The sequence below is a fragment of the Petaurus breviceps genome, unplaced genomic scaffold (assembly GCF_028583685.1).
Source record: "Petaurus breviceps papuanus isolate PSGF00001 unplaced genomic scaffold, PetGlider_PUasm1.0 126, whole genome shotgun sequence".
Classification (NCBI taxonomy): Eukaryota; Metazoa; Chordata; class Mammalia; order Diprotodontia; family Petauridae; genus Petaurus; species Petaurus breviceps.
This window is the reverse complement of record NW_027185655.1, coordinates 33,337,955-33,353,451: the sequence shown is the minus strand read 5'-3', so window position 1 is coordinate 33,353,451 and position 15,497 is coordinate 33,337,955. Positions and strand designations below refer to the sequence as shown.

The 15,497-nt window shown below is 37.7% G+C and overlaps 1 protein-coding gene across 3 annotated transcripts in view; it reads left to right on the top strand.

Moving 5' to 3' along the window:
• TBCK (TBC1 domain containing kinase) overlaps nucleotides 1-15,497 on the top strand; it is a 268,364-nt gene that overhangs the window by 92,614 nt on the left and 160,253 nt on the right. For all 3 annotated transcript variants that reach the window (XM_069094776.1, XM_069094778.1, XM_069094780.1), the window contains exons 15-19: nucleotides 5,458-5,556; nucleotides 7,283-7,345; nucleotides 7,882-8,008; nucleotides 11,319-11,369; nucleotides 15,387-15,470. In XM_069094776.1, coding sequence (XP_068950877.1) covers nucleotides 5,458-5,556; nucleotides 7,283-7,345; nucleotides 7,882-8,008; nucleotides 11,319-11,369; nucleotides 15,387-15,470 — 424 coding nt within the window. The remainder of the gene's footprint in view (nucleotides 1-5,457; nucleotides 5,557-7,282; nucleotides 7,346-7,881; nucleotides 8,009-11,318; nucleotides 11,370-15,386; nucleotides 15,471-15,497) is intronic.

Sequence of the window (15,497 nt, the reverse complement as noted above, 5' to 3'; positions counted from 1 at the left end):
ACTAGTTATGTGCCTGACCCAGCAAGTCACTTATTCCCTGTTTGCCTCAGTTTCTTTACCTGTAAAATGAGGGTGATAATAGCAGCCACCACCCAGACTTGTTTGGGAGATGAGATGTGCTAATAATTGTAAAGCATTTAGCACAGTGCCTGGCACATAGTAAACACTATGTAAATGTTAGCTGTTTTAATGAATTACATATTGAGGGTACTTGGGTTTCACCATCTTATCATGACGTGCTTTTGGTGTGTTTGTATCTGAATAGCAGGACCAAGGCTAACATGTACCCATCTTACATCAAAATGTGATCTCCGGTAAATAATTTTAAGCATAGCAAGCTTTCAGTGTGTGTGTTAGCCTTTGTTTAATTCATGTGTGTGAATGGGATATCTCTTCCAGACCAGGGTTTCTTAAATTTTTTCCACTCATGATCACTCTTCGTGTTTTTGGCAGCACTGTTAGTGTTATGTGGCTTGAGGGCATGCATGGTGCATAGTGGGCATGCTTTGTGTTCAGAACCAAGGCTGCAGTGGAGTTGCACCATGCAACATGGGCAGTTGCTGTCAGAAAAACCTCAGATTCATTATGTGTTTAATTTTAATTAATTTTTGGTCATTGGGCATTCAGAAATCTTTTACTGTTGCCAAATTTTTCATGACCCCATCTGGGGTCACAACCCACAGCTTAAGAAGTGCTGTTCTAGACCAACAGTAATTTGGTAATTCCTGGATGTGGGATTCTCCATCATTAAAAGCTCAGACTTTCAGGGAGTTTGTAGAATGTCTTTGAGCATTGCTGTAGCTGAAAACCTTACCCTGCAGCCAGCCTGGAAATGAGCATTTCCAACCTTAATTCAGCTGATCATCAAATAATAGCTACACAGACTCCCTGGGACTCTATGTGAAGTTCTTGCAGCTTGGTTAGACCAAGCAGAGCAGAGCTTGGAGTCCTCTAGAATGACCTCCCAAAGCCCACTTTATATCCAGTTAAAAGTTTACTGGAGAAACAGAATCAATGACTAACAATAAAGTATCAATTATTAGCCTCTTGGATATTTTTCTGTGTTTTATGTTCTGAACTTTAGTTAACTGAATCTTAGAAACAAAGGACTCTTAAGGACACTTACAACCCTATTTTTACATAATATGAAGTTTTTATGATAATTTTTGAAACAACCATTTAGGAATCCCTAATTGATACCTCCCCATCCCAAAAGCCGAACCAGAAATAGATGTGTAAAAGATTCTGGGGGAAAAAGCTATAGTCAGACAACAGCAAGACTGATCAGTTAACTCACTGAAGACGTCTGAGACTTTTAGTCATCAACTTTATTACCAGAGGCATTCACTGACAACTCAGAGTTCACTACTGCCTCTGAATTCTGTTTCCTTGGCAATATACTGACAGACAATGAACTAAAAGCGATAATGGAAAAAAAAAAAACCCAAACCCTATCATGAGAGGCTAATAGAGAAAGTCTAAGATTGATATAACATCTTGTTTTATTTTAAGCCAGAATGTGGTATTTCAGCCTATTAGTTGGCAATTTGTCTTCCGTAAATATTTGCTACAAGGCCATTTAATTATTCAGTCCCTCTTGGACAGTGAGAATTCAGCCAATCAGTATTTGTTGAGAGGTGAAAGCTTGAGGTAGGGAGACCAATTAGGATGTTATTGTCCAGGCAAGAGAGGATGAAAGCCTATCCTAGATTAGTGGATGTGTGAGTAAAAAGTAAGGGATAGATGTGAGGTAGAAATGACAAAGGTTAGCAACTGATTGGATGCAGAGAAAGAGACGGAGAGTGAAGAATTAAAAATAATGCCAAAGTTGAGAACCTCAGCGACTAGCAGACTGGGAATGACTTTGACAGAAGTAGGGATGTTTGCTAGAGGAGTGGGTTGAGGGGGAACGATGTTGAGTTACACTTTGGATGTACTGAGTTTGAGGTGGCTTTAGGACCCGCCATTGAAAATGTCCAGTAGGCGATGGGACATACAAAACGGCAACTCAATCAGTTGACTGATCAATTGATTCTTAAATATTCCCAAACTGACACCTTGCTTCTAGAGGTTTGTAAAGTGCTTTGATCAGTCAGTATATGTTTAATAAGTTACTGCTACTATGTTCCAGGCGTTGTGCTCAGTGCTGAGGATAAAAGGGTAAAACTCAATTAGTGCCTGCCCACAGGGAACTTACATTCAGTTGGAGATGACAATATATGCATACGTAAATATTCACAGAATTTATGCAAAATAAATAACAAGTTAATTTGGGGGTATTGGTACTAGTAGCAGCAGGATCAAGAAATGCCTTCCAAACCAAATGGCTCTTCAGCTGAGCTTTGGGAGAAAGTTGGGATTCTGAGAGGCTCAAGTGAAGACAGAGTGCATTTCAAACCTGGTGAACAGCTCATGCAAGGCTACACATACACGTATGCACACACACATGTATGCAAACGTGTGTATGTATGTGCTCATGTGGACACACACATATAATTTCATTTGATCCTTCCAGCAACCCTTTGAGGTAAGCATTATTATCACTTTGCAGATGAGGAAACTAAGGGTTAAAAAAGCTTCATGACCCGTCTGTGGTCATACAAGTAGTAACTGCAGAAAGCCAGATCTGACGCCCCAACATGCCTCACTCCACCTCCATCATTCTTTCCCTTACACTATGCTACTTATAATTTGCCCAGTATTGTGCAAAGGGCCTTTAGGGAATACAAGAAAATGAAAAAGCTTGGACCTTTTAATTGTCTTAAGTAAGAAGACTGATGTATAGGGAACAACTAAGAACAAACAGTGCAAATGAGTATAATTAGTATGTTAGCAGTATGAAAGATCCTTAGGCCTGAGCTTCTTAAGCTTTGTGTCTGTGTGTCATGGACCCCTTTGTCAATCTGATGAAGCCTAGGAACCCTTTATAAGAAAAAAATACCTTTAAATACATAAATGATTTACAAAAGAAAACATAGACCCCAGGTTATGAACTCCTGAATTAGAGTTTGAGCAATGAAACTGAAGAAAGGGTACATCTGAGGGACAGTAAGCAGTAAGAGGGCAGGGGCTGTGTCTTCCTAAATTTGTGTCTTGGCCTGTTGCAATATTTTGCACATGGTGTTATTCGTTGTTTTTCTGTCATGTCCTACTCTTCATGACCCCTTTTTGGTTTGTTTTGTTTTCTGGGAGAACTGGAGCAGTTTGCCATTTCCTTCTCCAATTCAGTTTGCAGATGAGAAAACAGAAGCAAATAGGGTTAAATGACTTGCTCAAGGTGACAAAGCTAGTAAGTGCCCAAGGCTGGATTTGAACTCAGGAAGATGAGTCTTCCTCACTCCAGTCCTTGTACTGTTATCTACAGTGCCACCTTACTGCCTTTGTATATAGTAGTTCATTTATAAATATCAGTTGAATTGCTAATGTTTTGTTGACTGATGTGGATGGTAATGATGTGACAGATCGCAAAACATTTTCACAAATAAAGATGGTCTTAAGCTTATTAATGCTTTATAAAGCATTTATTATACACCTGCTATGTTCTTACAACTTGGATAGCCAATGCAGAAAATACATAGTATGTGCCGCCCAAGGAATTTGTGATCTAATATAATGCTTATACAAGTACTTTGGGATTTCAGAGGAGGGATAGATCAAAGATAGCTTGGAGTGGTGAAAGAAGAGAAAGACGTGGGCTAGTCCTTGAAAATAGATAGGATGTGAATGGGGGTGGGGGTGGAGAGAAGGAAGCCTGAGTTAAAACACGTGAGTGCGAAGAGGTTCATCTTGTGTTCATGGAACGTTGTTGGGCAGTACTGGGAAAGATGAAGAGTTAGCTTTGAGTTCCATAGGGAGCCATAGTGAGTTTCTGACAGGGAAGTCATGATGATGATAGTGTCTAAGGAAGATTAACCTGCAGAATTGGTTGAGATGGAGGAATCGGGGTGTGGTGGCGCCGAGAATGGAGAGGAAGAAGCTTCAGGAGAGAAACATGGCCATAGATTGGACAGACAGAAAAACAGTATTAGAGTAGAAAGAGCCTCAAGCTTTAGACTCAAGAGATCTGGGTTTGAATTATGCCTCCAACTAGCCTTGTGACTACAACTAAATCATTTAAGCTTTTGGGTCCTCAGTTTCTGCATCTGTAAGGTAGTGGTTGGACTGCATACCTAAGAAGGTTGTTATGAGGACACTTCTTTCACCCCTAAATGGCTATATTAGTTTAAGTGTGTTATTATTATGATTATGAGAATGAAGGGGATGAGTATGAAAAGGCTCCAAGAATAGGAAACTCTATAACCAGAAGATTAACATTTTTTTTACATTGAGAGAAGTAGAAAATGATGAGTATGTCTTTAGGTGTGGAGATTTTGAGATAACGAGTCTTCTAAGCAAGAAAGAGCATATAAACGGTTGGAAATAAGGAGCAATGAGAGGTCAAGGCTAGAGATGTAGACTTGAGAGTCTTTTCCAGGGGGGTGATAGTTGATTCTATGGGATTTCAACGGGCCAAAGACAGTCTTAGAGAGTATGGGAGAGTCTAAAGGACTCACTAATGCAGACAGTGGAGAAGATACAAAAGGAAGAAGAACTTTAGATTAGTATCATGGAAGTCAGAGATGAAGTTAGCCTTAGCAGAATGTCATCCAAGTAAAATTTACAAGGCCTTCTATTATTGAGGAATAGTAAGTATCACTCTGATGGCAGAAAGTGAAGAAGAATTAAGAAGCCGCTTTATGAGAGTGAAAAAATAGTGTAAAATCTGACTTTGAAGCTTAACATCAGAAAAACTAAAATCATGGAAACTTTTCCCATCACTTTCTAGCAGATAGAGGAAGAAGAAATGGAAGCAGTGTCAGATTTTATATTCTTGGGCTCAAAGATCACTTTCGGCAGTGTCTGCAGCCATGAAATTAAGACACTTTCTTAGGAAAGCTAATTAAGACACTTTCTGAGGAAAGCTAATTTGCCATAGGAAAGCTGTGGCAAATCTAGACAGCTTACTAAAAAGATATCACCTTGCTGACAAAGGTCTGTATAGTCAAAGCTATGATTTTTCCAGTAGATGTATGACTGAGAGAGTTGGACTATAAGGGAAGCTGAATATCACAGAATCAAAGCTTTCAAATTGTGGTGCTAGAGAAGACTTTTGAGAATCCCTTGGATAGCAAAGAGATCAAATAAGTCAGTGCTTAAAGAGATTAATTCAGAATATTCACTGGAGGGGATATGTACGAATAGCACAGTAAAAACCTTTCTGATCCGGTCACACATGGTTCTTTATTTGGTTCATAAATATCCACAGGTAATAACAACATCAGTGGTAGCATCATCAGACACTAAGGGATTTGCTGAAGGTTAATGTCAACGTGATTACATGTGTTTTTAGAACCACCTTGGATGAAAGATAGAACTTGGTCATTCAAAAGCTTTTTTTTTTATGTTTTTATTCCATAGGCTTATCCATACAAAAAAAATCAGATCTGGAAGGAAGCCAGAGTTGACATTCCTCCCCTCTTGAGAGGTTTAACCTGGGCTGCCCTCCTGGGAGTTGAGGTAAGAATAAAAGAGAAGAGAGGCAGGTAAGTAATTGAGACTGATCAAAAATGCCAGGAAAAGATAAAGGAGAAGGATAAAAAGACTGCTAATATCCTACCTATTTCAAGTTATTACAAGAGAGTACTAAAATAGTAGAATAGATAGCATGTTGGCAGCTCATTTAAATTCATTGCATTTATGTCTGTCATTTCTGATTAGATTGGCATAGTTTAAATTAGGGGTAAAAATAATTTAATGGAAAAGTAACAAAATCAAAGTTATAATAGAATTCTTTAATTAAGTTTACTCTAATGTTGAATTTTTTGTTAAGGTATTCTGTAAATTTTTTTTTTAAATCTTGATTCCCTTTTAGGATAGGCATTGCTATATATTGGAATTAGGAAAACCTGGGTCAGATCTTTATATGTGTTCTGTGACTAAGCAAGTCATTTAAACTCCAGGCTCAATTTCCTCATCTGCAAAATGCGGAGATTGGATTCAGTGGCTTCTAAAGCCCCAACTTTAAATCTAAGATTCTGTGAAAATAGTAATTTTTTTTTAAATGAACTGTTTTGATCATTTTTTTTCTCAAAAGTTTTATTTGTAAATAGAGATCATAGTGCTAACCTTGAATCAAGAAAGCCTGGGTTCAAACCCTGCTTCTGACATTTACTAGAAATGAGAACTTGAGCAAGTCACTAAATCTCTCAGTCAATTAACTCTCTATGTCTTTATTATATTATGGAGGGGGCATGATTTGTCTTGGTGGAGGAAGTTCCCATACTAGTAGATCCTTAGAGTTCCAAAGTCATGGACCTTCATATAGTTGCATTATCCTATATATCTTAAAATAATGCTGAGAGTTATGTTAGTGAAACGATCTGTACAAAATGTGCTTGTTCCCAGATTAAATTTTACATAAAATAAATAAAAATATATTGGGGAAAAATTATTAGGGATTAGGAAGAAACAGCAAGAGTCAAAGTGATGGACCAATTCCCAATCAGACCTTTCTCTGACAGTCTTCCTATCACCTTATATACTTGCCTCTGTTGACCTCTTACTAGATCCATTAGGCACCTTCTTCTTACCTAGTCTGCACCCTCTTGGTGGACATCACCAACCTCTAATCTCCACAAACATGGTATAGTGTGTAGGACCGTGGAATCTTGGAGTCAGGAAAGCCTAATTCAAGTTCTACTTTTGGGTGCTTATGAGCTGTGTGACCTTGGGCAAATCATTTAACACCTCTGGGCTTCAGTTTCTTCATCTATAAAATGAGGGAGTTGTACTCTATGGTCTCTTCCTAATCTAAATTTACAATCCAAATATCTGTCACTCTCATTCCTCCACTAAACTCCTTTTGACTCCCACTACCTCAAATATACCTGCTTTCATAGCTAATCATTAGTATTATTTCATGCTTGGTCAGACAGACTCTAATCTTACCATAAAATAGACTCTTCAGGTTTAGAGAAGAATTTTAGTCTGAATTTGGGTTGGAGTCACCTGTCAAGATTAGGTAATTGTACCTTGGGCAAAGTCTAACATGTTTCTGCACTTGGGTTTTATGGAGTTTGGAATGGTGATTCCTGTTTCCAAATGGGCAGGCTCCCACATGTGTGTGGTAATATACTTTTGAGAAACTTCTTTTAAATGTTCCTAAAGATAACTTCCATCCATATGGTAGTAACTGACTAAAGTTTCTGAAAAATAATAGGACTTTTTCTTTTTGTATTTTCAGGGTGCCATTCATTCCAAATATGATGCCATTGATAAAGATACTCCAATTCCTACTGACCGACAGGTATGGCTTTATTCTTCATATATGTTATGGAATGTTTCTGCCACAATTTTAGGGCTTAAAATTATCTATAAGAAAAAAAAATCTTAAAAAAAATAGCAGTCAGACACAAGCAAAGCTCTATATTATTCAGAACTGGGCCAGAGAAATTTTCCAAATTAATGAATTGGTTATTTTTTCCCCTAAAATTTAATGTACCTTAAAGAATCTCACTCTATTTAGAAAAGAACTTGAAAACTATGCTTTTATACATATTAATAGTGGTACTACATATCAGTATTATTGGCATATAATTATAATTATGTGTGATGGAATTAAAATATTCAAAACACAAAGTAGGTCATTTCCTTTTGTCTCTTAAGTATAGGACTTATTTCTTCAAGGTATTCAAGTAAAAAGCCATACATATTCACTTTTTCTGTTTCTCAGAGATTACCAAGACTGTCTGCCCAGAAATACGCATTCCTTCCCTTATTTGGGGTGTATTAAGCATCACTGTGATTAGCCTAGTTCTACCCCAAGGATTGACTGTTTTGCAGATTGAAGTGGATATTCCACGCTGCCATCAGTATGATGAGTTGCTGTCATCCCCTGAAGGCCATGCAAAGTTTAGGCGGGTATTAAAGGCTTGGGTTGTTTCCCATCCGGATCTTGTGTACTGGCAAGGTAAGGGGGTCAATTCTGGTTATGTTAGCTGTTCTTGTAAAGCTATGGAGTAAGTGTGACAGATGATAGCTATATAGAGGGGGAAGAGGGGAGAGAGAGAGGGAGTGCAATTATCAAGCATTTGCTATGTGCCAGGCACTGCTCAGTGCTGAAAACCCCAATATAAAGAAAAAGACAGGCCCTGCTCTCAAGGAACTTACTTTCTAACAGGGGAAAACAACCCAGAAAAGAGAGAAGAAAAATGTGGAAGGGGAAAGAGGGGGAGAGACAAGGTTTCTAGTCCAGAGATTCAGGAGTAGAACCAGGGTAGCAGTGACCAGGCTAGCTGACTTGGCATTTCCTCAAATGGGCACTGGAAGAGGGGGACTCAGGGGAAGAGGCATTTCCAGGATGAGAAAGCTGCTACAGTGGGGGACACATGATTGGCAATTTTAGAAATTAAAATTCTAGTATTTTAAAATTTATTAAAATAGAAAATTTATGACTTTTAAAGTATACAGGAGAAGCTATATATTTTTTTTAATCAGAATTCATTATAAGACCTTTTTCCTTTGATTTGCAAAAAGTTTGGTCAGTAGCCCAGTGAATGCAAGCATGATGTATTATGGTACAAGTAACCAGCAATTTCATTAGGAAATTAAGATTCAGTTCAATAAGTATTTAAGCACTTATGGTGTGTCAAGCACCTGTGCTAAATTGTGAGGATACAAACAAGAAAAAGAATGATAGTCCCTGCCCTCAAAAAGCTTATAATCTTAAGGTGAAAGAAAATACATAAAAGGAAGCTGAAGGGCCCGGGGTAAGGGGGTAAAGGTGGGGGTGGTTTGAAACCAAAGGGTACCAGAGGCAGGGGGAAGGTGTTTACTGGAACTAAGCCACATGGAGCTGCTGATGGAAAATAGAGAGTTATTTCTAAATGGAAAATGGAGAGTTACCTCTCAACTCTATAAAGGAAGGCTTTGGAAGAAGTTTATTGCTCAGCCCTCCAGTCAGAGGGACACACTAATTAAGGGAGTCAAGAAAGTGTGGAGTGTCTGAGTCATTCTACCTGGTGATGAGCTCGGGGAGGCCTGATATTCCATGGAATCAGACCAAGCAGAATGGCTGATGGAAAATGGGCAAGTAAAAAGTAGTAATTAATGGATCCTACTGGTAAACAATAGAAGACTTCCTTTTTTTTTTCTTTTGGTGCTTATATGGAAATTGTTTTAAGATGATTTCCATTCATAATTATTCCATTCATATTTGTCAGAAGCAAAGGCCTTGAAGAAAACAACCTAAATGCTCCTTCTTATGAATCAGGAAGATCAGGGTCCAATTTTATCCCAGATGATTAGTAGTTAATATCATTCAGTCAATAAACATTGTATCAAATGTATACTATGGAGACGGCTAGATGGCGCAGTGAATAGAGCGCTGGCCCTGGATTTAGGAGGACCTGAGTTCAAATCCAGCCTCAGTCACTTATCACAAAAACTAGCCACGTGAACTTGGACAAGTCACTTAACCCCAATTGTCCTCCCCTCACCACCCCCCCCAAAAAAGAAAATGTATACTATGTGCCGGGCACTTTGCTAATTGTGGGATCATAGACGTACCCCACCTTTGCTGAGTCTTAATGTCCTCATCTGTAAAACAGGGATAATAATACATGTAATGCCTATTTTACAGAGTTGGTGTGAAGCCCAACTGAGATAATTACTATAAAAACACTTTAATATCTTTAAAGCATCATACAAATATTAGTATTCATGAAATTCCCCTATTGTTTCATTGTTCCAAGTGCCCCTGGTTTCTGTGCTGAGTTTTTGCCACCCATTTCTACAGTGCCTGCCAAGGATTAAGGCCAGCCAACCTCTGCATGTCAACCTGTTGCTGAAAACAAGTTTTTACATTTCACATCTTTGTCTTTCCCTGGGTGGCTTATATTTCATATAGTTATTATTTTCTTTAATTGTATTCCTCTTGGCAAACATAGTTTCCACATTCCGAGCAAACTGTCAGCCAGTGAACAACCTTTTTTTTTTTTTTTAGAGGCTTACTCTGTATGTCTGGCACTGTTCTGAGCACTGAGGAAACAAAGAAGGGATGCAGGGTTCCTTGAGGAGCTCACTTTCTAATAAGGGAGGTAGCATGCAGAACATTCTACATACAAGCTGTATACAGTGTAAAGGGAGGAAAGGTAGTTTCAGAAGGAAGGCTGGTCAAGAGAGATGGAGTGTCAGGTCTGAGGGTCAGCAAGAAGGTTGTTGGAATGAGCCAGGAAAGAGGCGATGAGGGCCTGAACTGGGGTGGCGCCATGTTCCCTAAACTTTGCACAGGCCATCTTTCATGACCATGGTTCAGTGTAGCTGGATCATAGAGTTTGTAAAGTGTAAGAAGTCTGGAAAGGTAAGAAGCGGCCAGGTTGTAAAGAGCTATCAGTGCCAAATAGAGCATTTTATATTTGGTTCTAGATGTAACACGGAATCATTCATGTTTGTTGCACGAGGGAAGTGGTCATATCAGATCTGCATTTTAGGAAATTCTTTTTGGTAATTAAGTAGAGGATGGATTGGAGATGGGAATGATTGAAGCAGGGTTGTTGCAATCTTTTGGTCCAGAGGTGATGAGGGCCTGAACTAGGATGGTGCTGTGTTCCCCAAATATTGCACTAGCTATCCTTCATACCCACAGTTCAGACTTTCTTCATTTCTGCTACTTATAATCCCCCCCCCCCCCCCCCTTTTTTTGTTGAGGCAGTCGGGGTTAAGTGACTTGCCTAGAGTTACATAGTTATTAAGTATCTGAAGCTGGATTTGAACTCAGGTCCTCCTGACGTCAGGCCAGTGCTCTGTCAACTGTGCCACCTATTTGCCCCTTAGAATCCTTAGTATCAAGCTAGGTGTTATCTCATACATAAGGCTTTTCCTGATGTCTCCTCAACCCCAAGAGTTAGTGCCTCACCCTCCATAAATTAGCTGGTGTTTACTTACTGGTGTACATATAGTCTTCCCCATTGTGGAACATAAGACCCTTGAAGGCAAGAATCGTTTTCTTAAAAAAAAAAAAATTTGTTTTCTAGTTTTTGTTTCTCGGGTGCTCTTACAGTACCTTACAAATAATAAGCACTTAATAAATGTGTATTGCATTGAAGATTCCTTTGCAGGTAGAGTGAATATTTCAAAATTAAAATCATCAATTAATACACATTTCTGGTTGAATGTTATTACAGAATTTTGTTCAATAGCCTGAGTATAGGTGAAGAGGATAATTATATATGCCCATAATTCCATCAAACTAGATTTATGAGTGTTCTTTTACCTCTTAGGTCTTGATTCTCTCTGTGCTCCATTCCTGTATTTAAATTTCAACAATGAAGGTAAGCATCTTTATGTTTTGTACAATGTATTTATAATGTTTAATATGTTTGTATTGAGTTTCTTGCCTATAAGTCTTTGCCAGGTAGAAATTTGCTATTAAATTACTATGGCATTATCACTCTAAAATACTGTAGTATCCTGATTTCATGACTGTACTTACCTAAGACCCTTTGTTATTGACCAGTAAGTCATAAAATTTGTGGGGTAATATGGCCTAGACTCCTAAACATTTGTGGTGTACTGTGTCATAAATAGGCCTTTTTGATGGGGACATGCTTGCACAACCTAATTTCCTAGAAAGTGTTTAGGTATTTCACAGTCTCAGAATTGGAAGGGACCTCAGCAGCCATTCACTGTAACACAGATTTGAGGAAAAACTGGTAAGTGATTATTCATCGTTTCCTAGAAGATTTTCAGTGAGAGGGGAAAACACTCAGCCCATTCTAGCTCAAAATGTAAGGAAATTTGCTGTCACATAGATCAGAACTCTACCTCTTCTACCCATTGTTGCTTGTTTTGTCTTCTGTGCCAACTGCTTTTACTCAGCAGACTTTCAGATAGTTGAAAACAGGTTTTTCACGTTCCCTCCTAAATCTTCTCTTTTTTCCACAAGCTTAAAGTCCCTAAGTTCCTTTCGCCAGTCCTTATAGGACGTGATCTTGGGGATGCTTACCATCCTAGTGGTTTTTAGAAATGACCTTCCAGGGGCGGCCAGGTAGCACAGCGAGTAAGATCACCGGCTCCAGTGTCAGGATGACCTGGGGATCGAATCTGGGCTCCGACACTTAGCACCACACCCAGAAACACCTGGCCATGTAACCTTGAGCAAGTTACTTAACCTTGATTGCTCATAAAAAAAAAAAATAAAGAAATGACCTTCCAAAAATTTTATTCTTTACATCTGAACTCAGTACTTTAGATATGATCTGACCAGGAAAAAATACAGTTCAGCTATGATCACCTCATTAGTCTTGAACACCATGCCTCTCTCAGCCTAAGATTGCATTGCTTTTTTGTCTATCGCTCTCTCACTGTTGACTCGTATTAAATTTGCAAGCTATTAAAATCTAAACATATTTTTAAAAAATTTTACAGCAAATATCTCTGATAAAGGCCTCATTTCTTAAATATATAGAGAACTGAGTCAAATTTATAATATTACAAGTCCCTAATTGATAGATGATCAAAGGATATGAAAAAACAATTTTCAGATGAAGAAATCAAAGTTATCTATAGTCTTAAAATGCTGTAAATCACTTTTGATGTGATGCAAATTAAAACTCTGAGGTACCATCTCACACCTATCATGGCTAATGTAACAGAAAAGGGAAATATTGACTGTTGGAGGGGATGTGGGAAAACTGGAACACTAATACACTGTTGGTGGAGCTATGAACTGATCCAACCGTTCTGGAGAGCAATTTGGAATTATGTCCAAAGGGCTATAAAATTGTATATATCCTTACATCCAGCCATACCACTGCTAGGTCTATGTCCCAAAGACATCCAAAAATGGGGAAAAGGACATATTTCTCCAAAAATATTTCTAGCAGCTCTTTTTGTGGTAGCTAAGAAATAGAAATCAAAGAAATACCTATCAGTTGGGGAATGGCTAAACAAGCTGTGGTATATAATTGTAATGGATATAGTACACAGTAACAGCAATGTTGTTCAGTGAGGAACTGTGAATGGCTTAGCTGTTCTCAGCAATGCAATGATCCAGGACAATCACAAAGGTGTAATGATGAAGCATACTATCCATTTCCTGAGAAAGAACTGATATCATTTGAATACAGACTGAAGCATACTATTTTTTAATTTCTTTCCTTCATTTTTTTTTATTTGAGTTTTGTACAGAATGACTAATATGGAAATGTTTTACATAATTGTACATCTATAACTTGTATTTGATTGCTTACCATCTCAGGGTGGGAGAGGGGGAGGAATGGAGGGAGGGATAGAATCTGGAACTCAAAACTTTAAATAAAAATGTTTAAAAAATTTTTTAAAGATTTTTTTTCAGATGAATGTCTTTCTAGCGATTTTTGCTTTTTTGAAATTGATTTTTCTAGCCCTAGTGTAAATCATTATGTTTATCTCTTTTAAATTCTATCTTACTAGATTGAGCAGAATAAACCTGTCAAGGTCTTTTTGGTTCCAATCTCTGTCATCTCTTATATTTGCTATTTTTCTCACAATTAATGTCATATCCACATTTGAAAGGTATTATACCTTGGACTTTATCCAAGTCATTGGTAAAAAAGGTTAGATAGCCCCAAGAAAAGCAGAGATTCCTGGGCCATTCCACTGGAGACTTTCCAGAGTGATACAATCATTAATAACTACTCCTTAAGTTCAGTCACTTAACAAGTTCTTAATATGCCTTACTCTCTATCTTTCTCCCAAGAACAACATGAAAAGCTTTATAAAATGCTTTTCTCAAATAGATGTAAACCATATCTGCAGCACTTCTCTGATCTAGACCTGTCATCTTATCAAAAAAAAAAAAAGAAATAAGATTATGCATGCATGACTTATTCTTGAGGAAGTCAGGCTGGATCTTTGTGAGCATTGCTTCCTTTTCTATATTCACCACTGATCCTCCCTTTAAATCAAGGATTCTTAGGATCCATGATTTTAACATTTTAATGCCTATTTCAATATAATTGTTTTCCTTTATAATCCTCTATGTTTTATTGTATGAATTTAATAACAGTATCCTTAGAAGGTATCCATAGACTTCACTAGATTTTCCAAAGGCATTCAAATGACACTCACAAAGAAAGAATAAGAACTCCTGTTTTAAATAACACATTTTAGAATTTTCCCAAGAAACAAAGTAAAGCTTATCAGATTATAGATTGAAGCATCCATTGTAATTTTTTTTTAATTGGGGAAATTTACTCTTCACCATACTTGAGCTGTCCCAAGTACCATGCTAAGTAGGAGACAAAGACAAAAATGAAATTGTCCATGCATTCAAGGTTCTCATCATTTCCTCTCAAGTTGGTTAGAATTATATGCTAAATAAAAGTTTGTCAGGTTAATTCTTCTACTTTTTGAAAGATGAAATTGTCATTAAGCCAAGTCAAGAAATTATTAGCTTAAGATAGAGAGTTTGAATTGATGCTTGGATAGCTGAAGCCCCCCCATCCCCATCACTATTCTAGAATGCCTCTCTGTGCCAGACTCATAATCTGTTTCCCAAATTCCTCATCTAGATCATCCTGTTTCTGTGCTCATGAGCTATAATTTTGTAGGGAGAAGGGTGCACTCTGGATATGTGATTTCATCTGTTACCGATCTTATGAAAGCCTTAGTACCTGAAACCCTCTCCTTAAAAGTTCTGCCTAGTGACCTGGCACATTTATAATTTGCCTAGTTTTAGGGGGAAGCACTTCAACTATAACCTGGGGAATGCATGTTCCTACAGTTTTAGATGGTGGCCAGGGAGACATCCACTGTGATAGCCTTTCCTTGTGCCTAAAGTTCTTCACATGTTTTATTTAGATGCATCCTCTTTTTAAGAGTTATCATCTATGTACATCCCTGCCTCTTGGGAAAGATTTTCACATATTTAACTTTAAAGAGTTACCTGTGTCCTCTTATTTACACTGTCAGATATCAATATACAAAACTTCAAAGATATGCGTGAAGGGATGCATTTTTATTTGTTTTGGTTTTGTTTGCTTTTGCCATAGAAACTCCTTAAACACTTCTAACTAATATTCCTAGATTGCATATTAGTAGAGTATATTACCTATATGTTATGGGACATATATTAAACCTCCTGGGATCCACAGAGTTCATTGATAATGATCATCAATAGCTTTGGAGATTTCCTCCAGTTGAAAGCATTTTAATATTAGTTAAAAATAACACTTCAGACAAGGGTGATTTCAGTAATCTGAAACTCGAAAGGATCAAGGATAGTTATCTTTTTTGTTGGTAAATCTTTGCCCCTTTCAGGTCCCTTTGTCTAATTTGTTATATGCCTTTTCCCAATTCTTTTTTAGCTCTTGCCTATGCTTGTATGTCCGCTTTTATTCCAAAATACCTTTATAACTTCTTTTTGAAAGACAACTCGCATGTCATACAAGGTAAGTGAATAGCTTTCTTAAATTTTA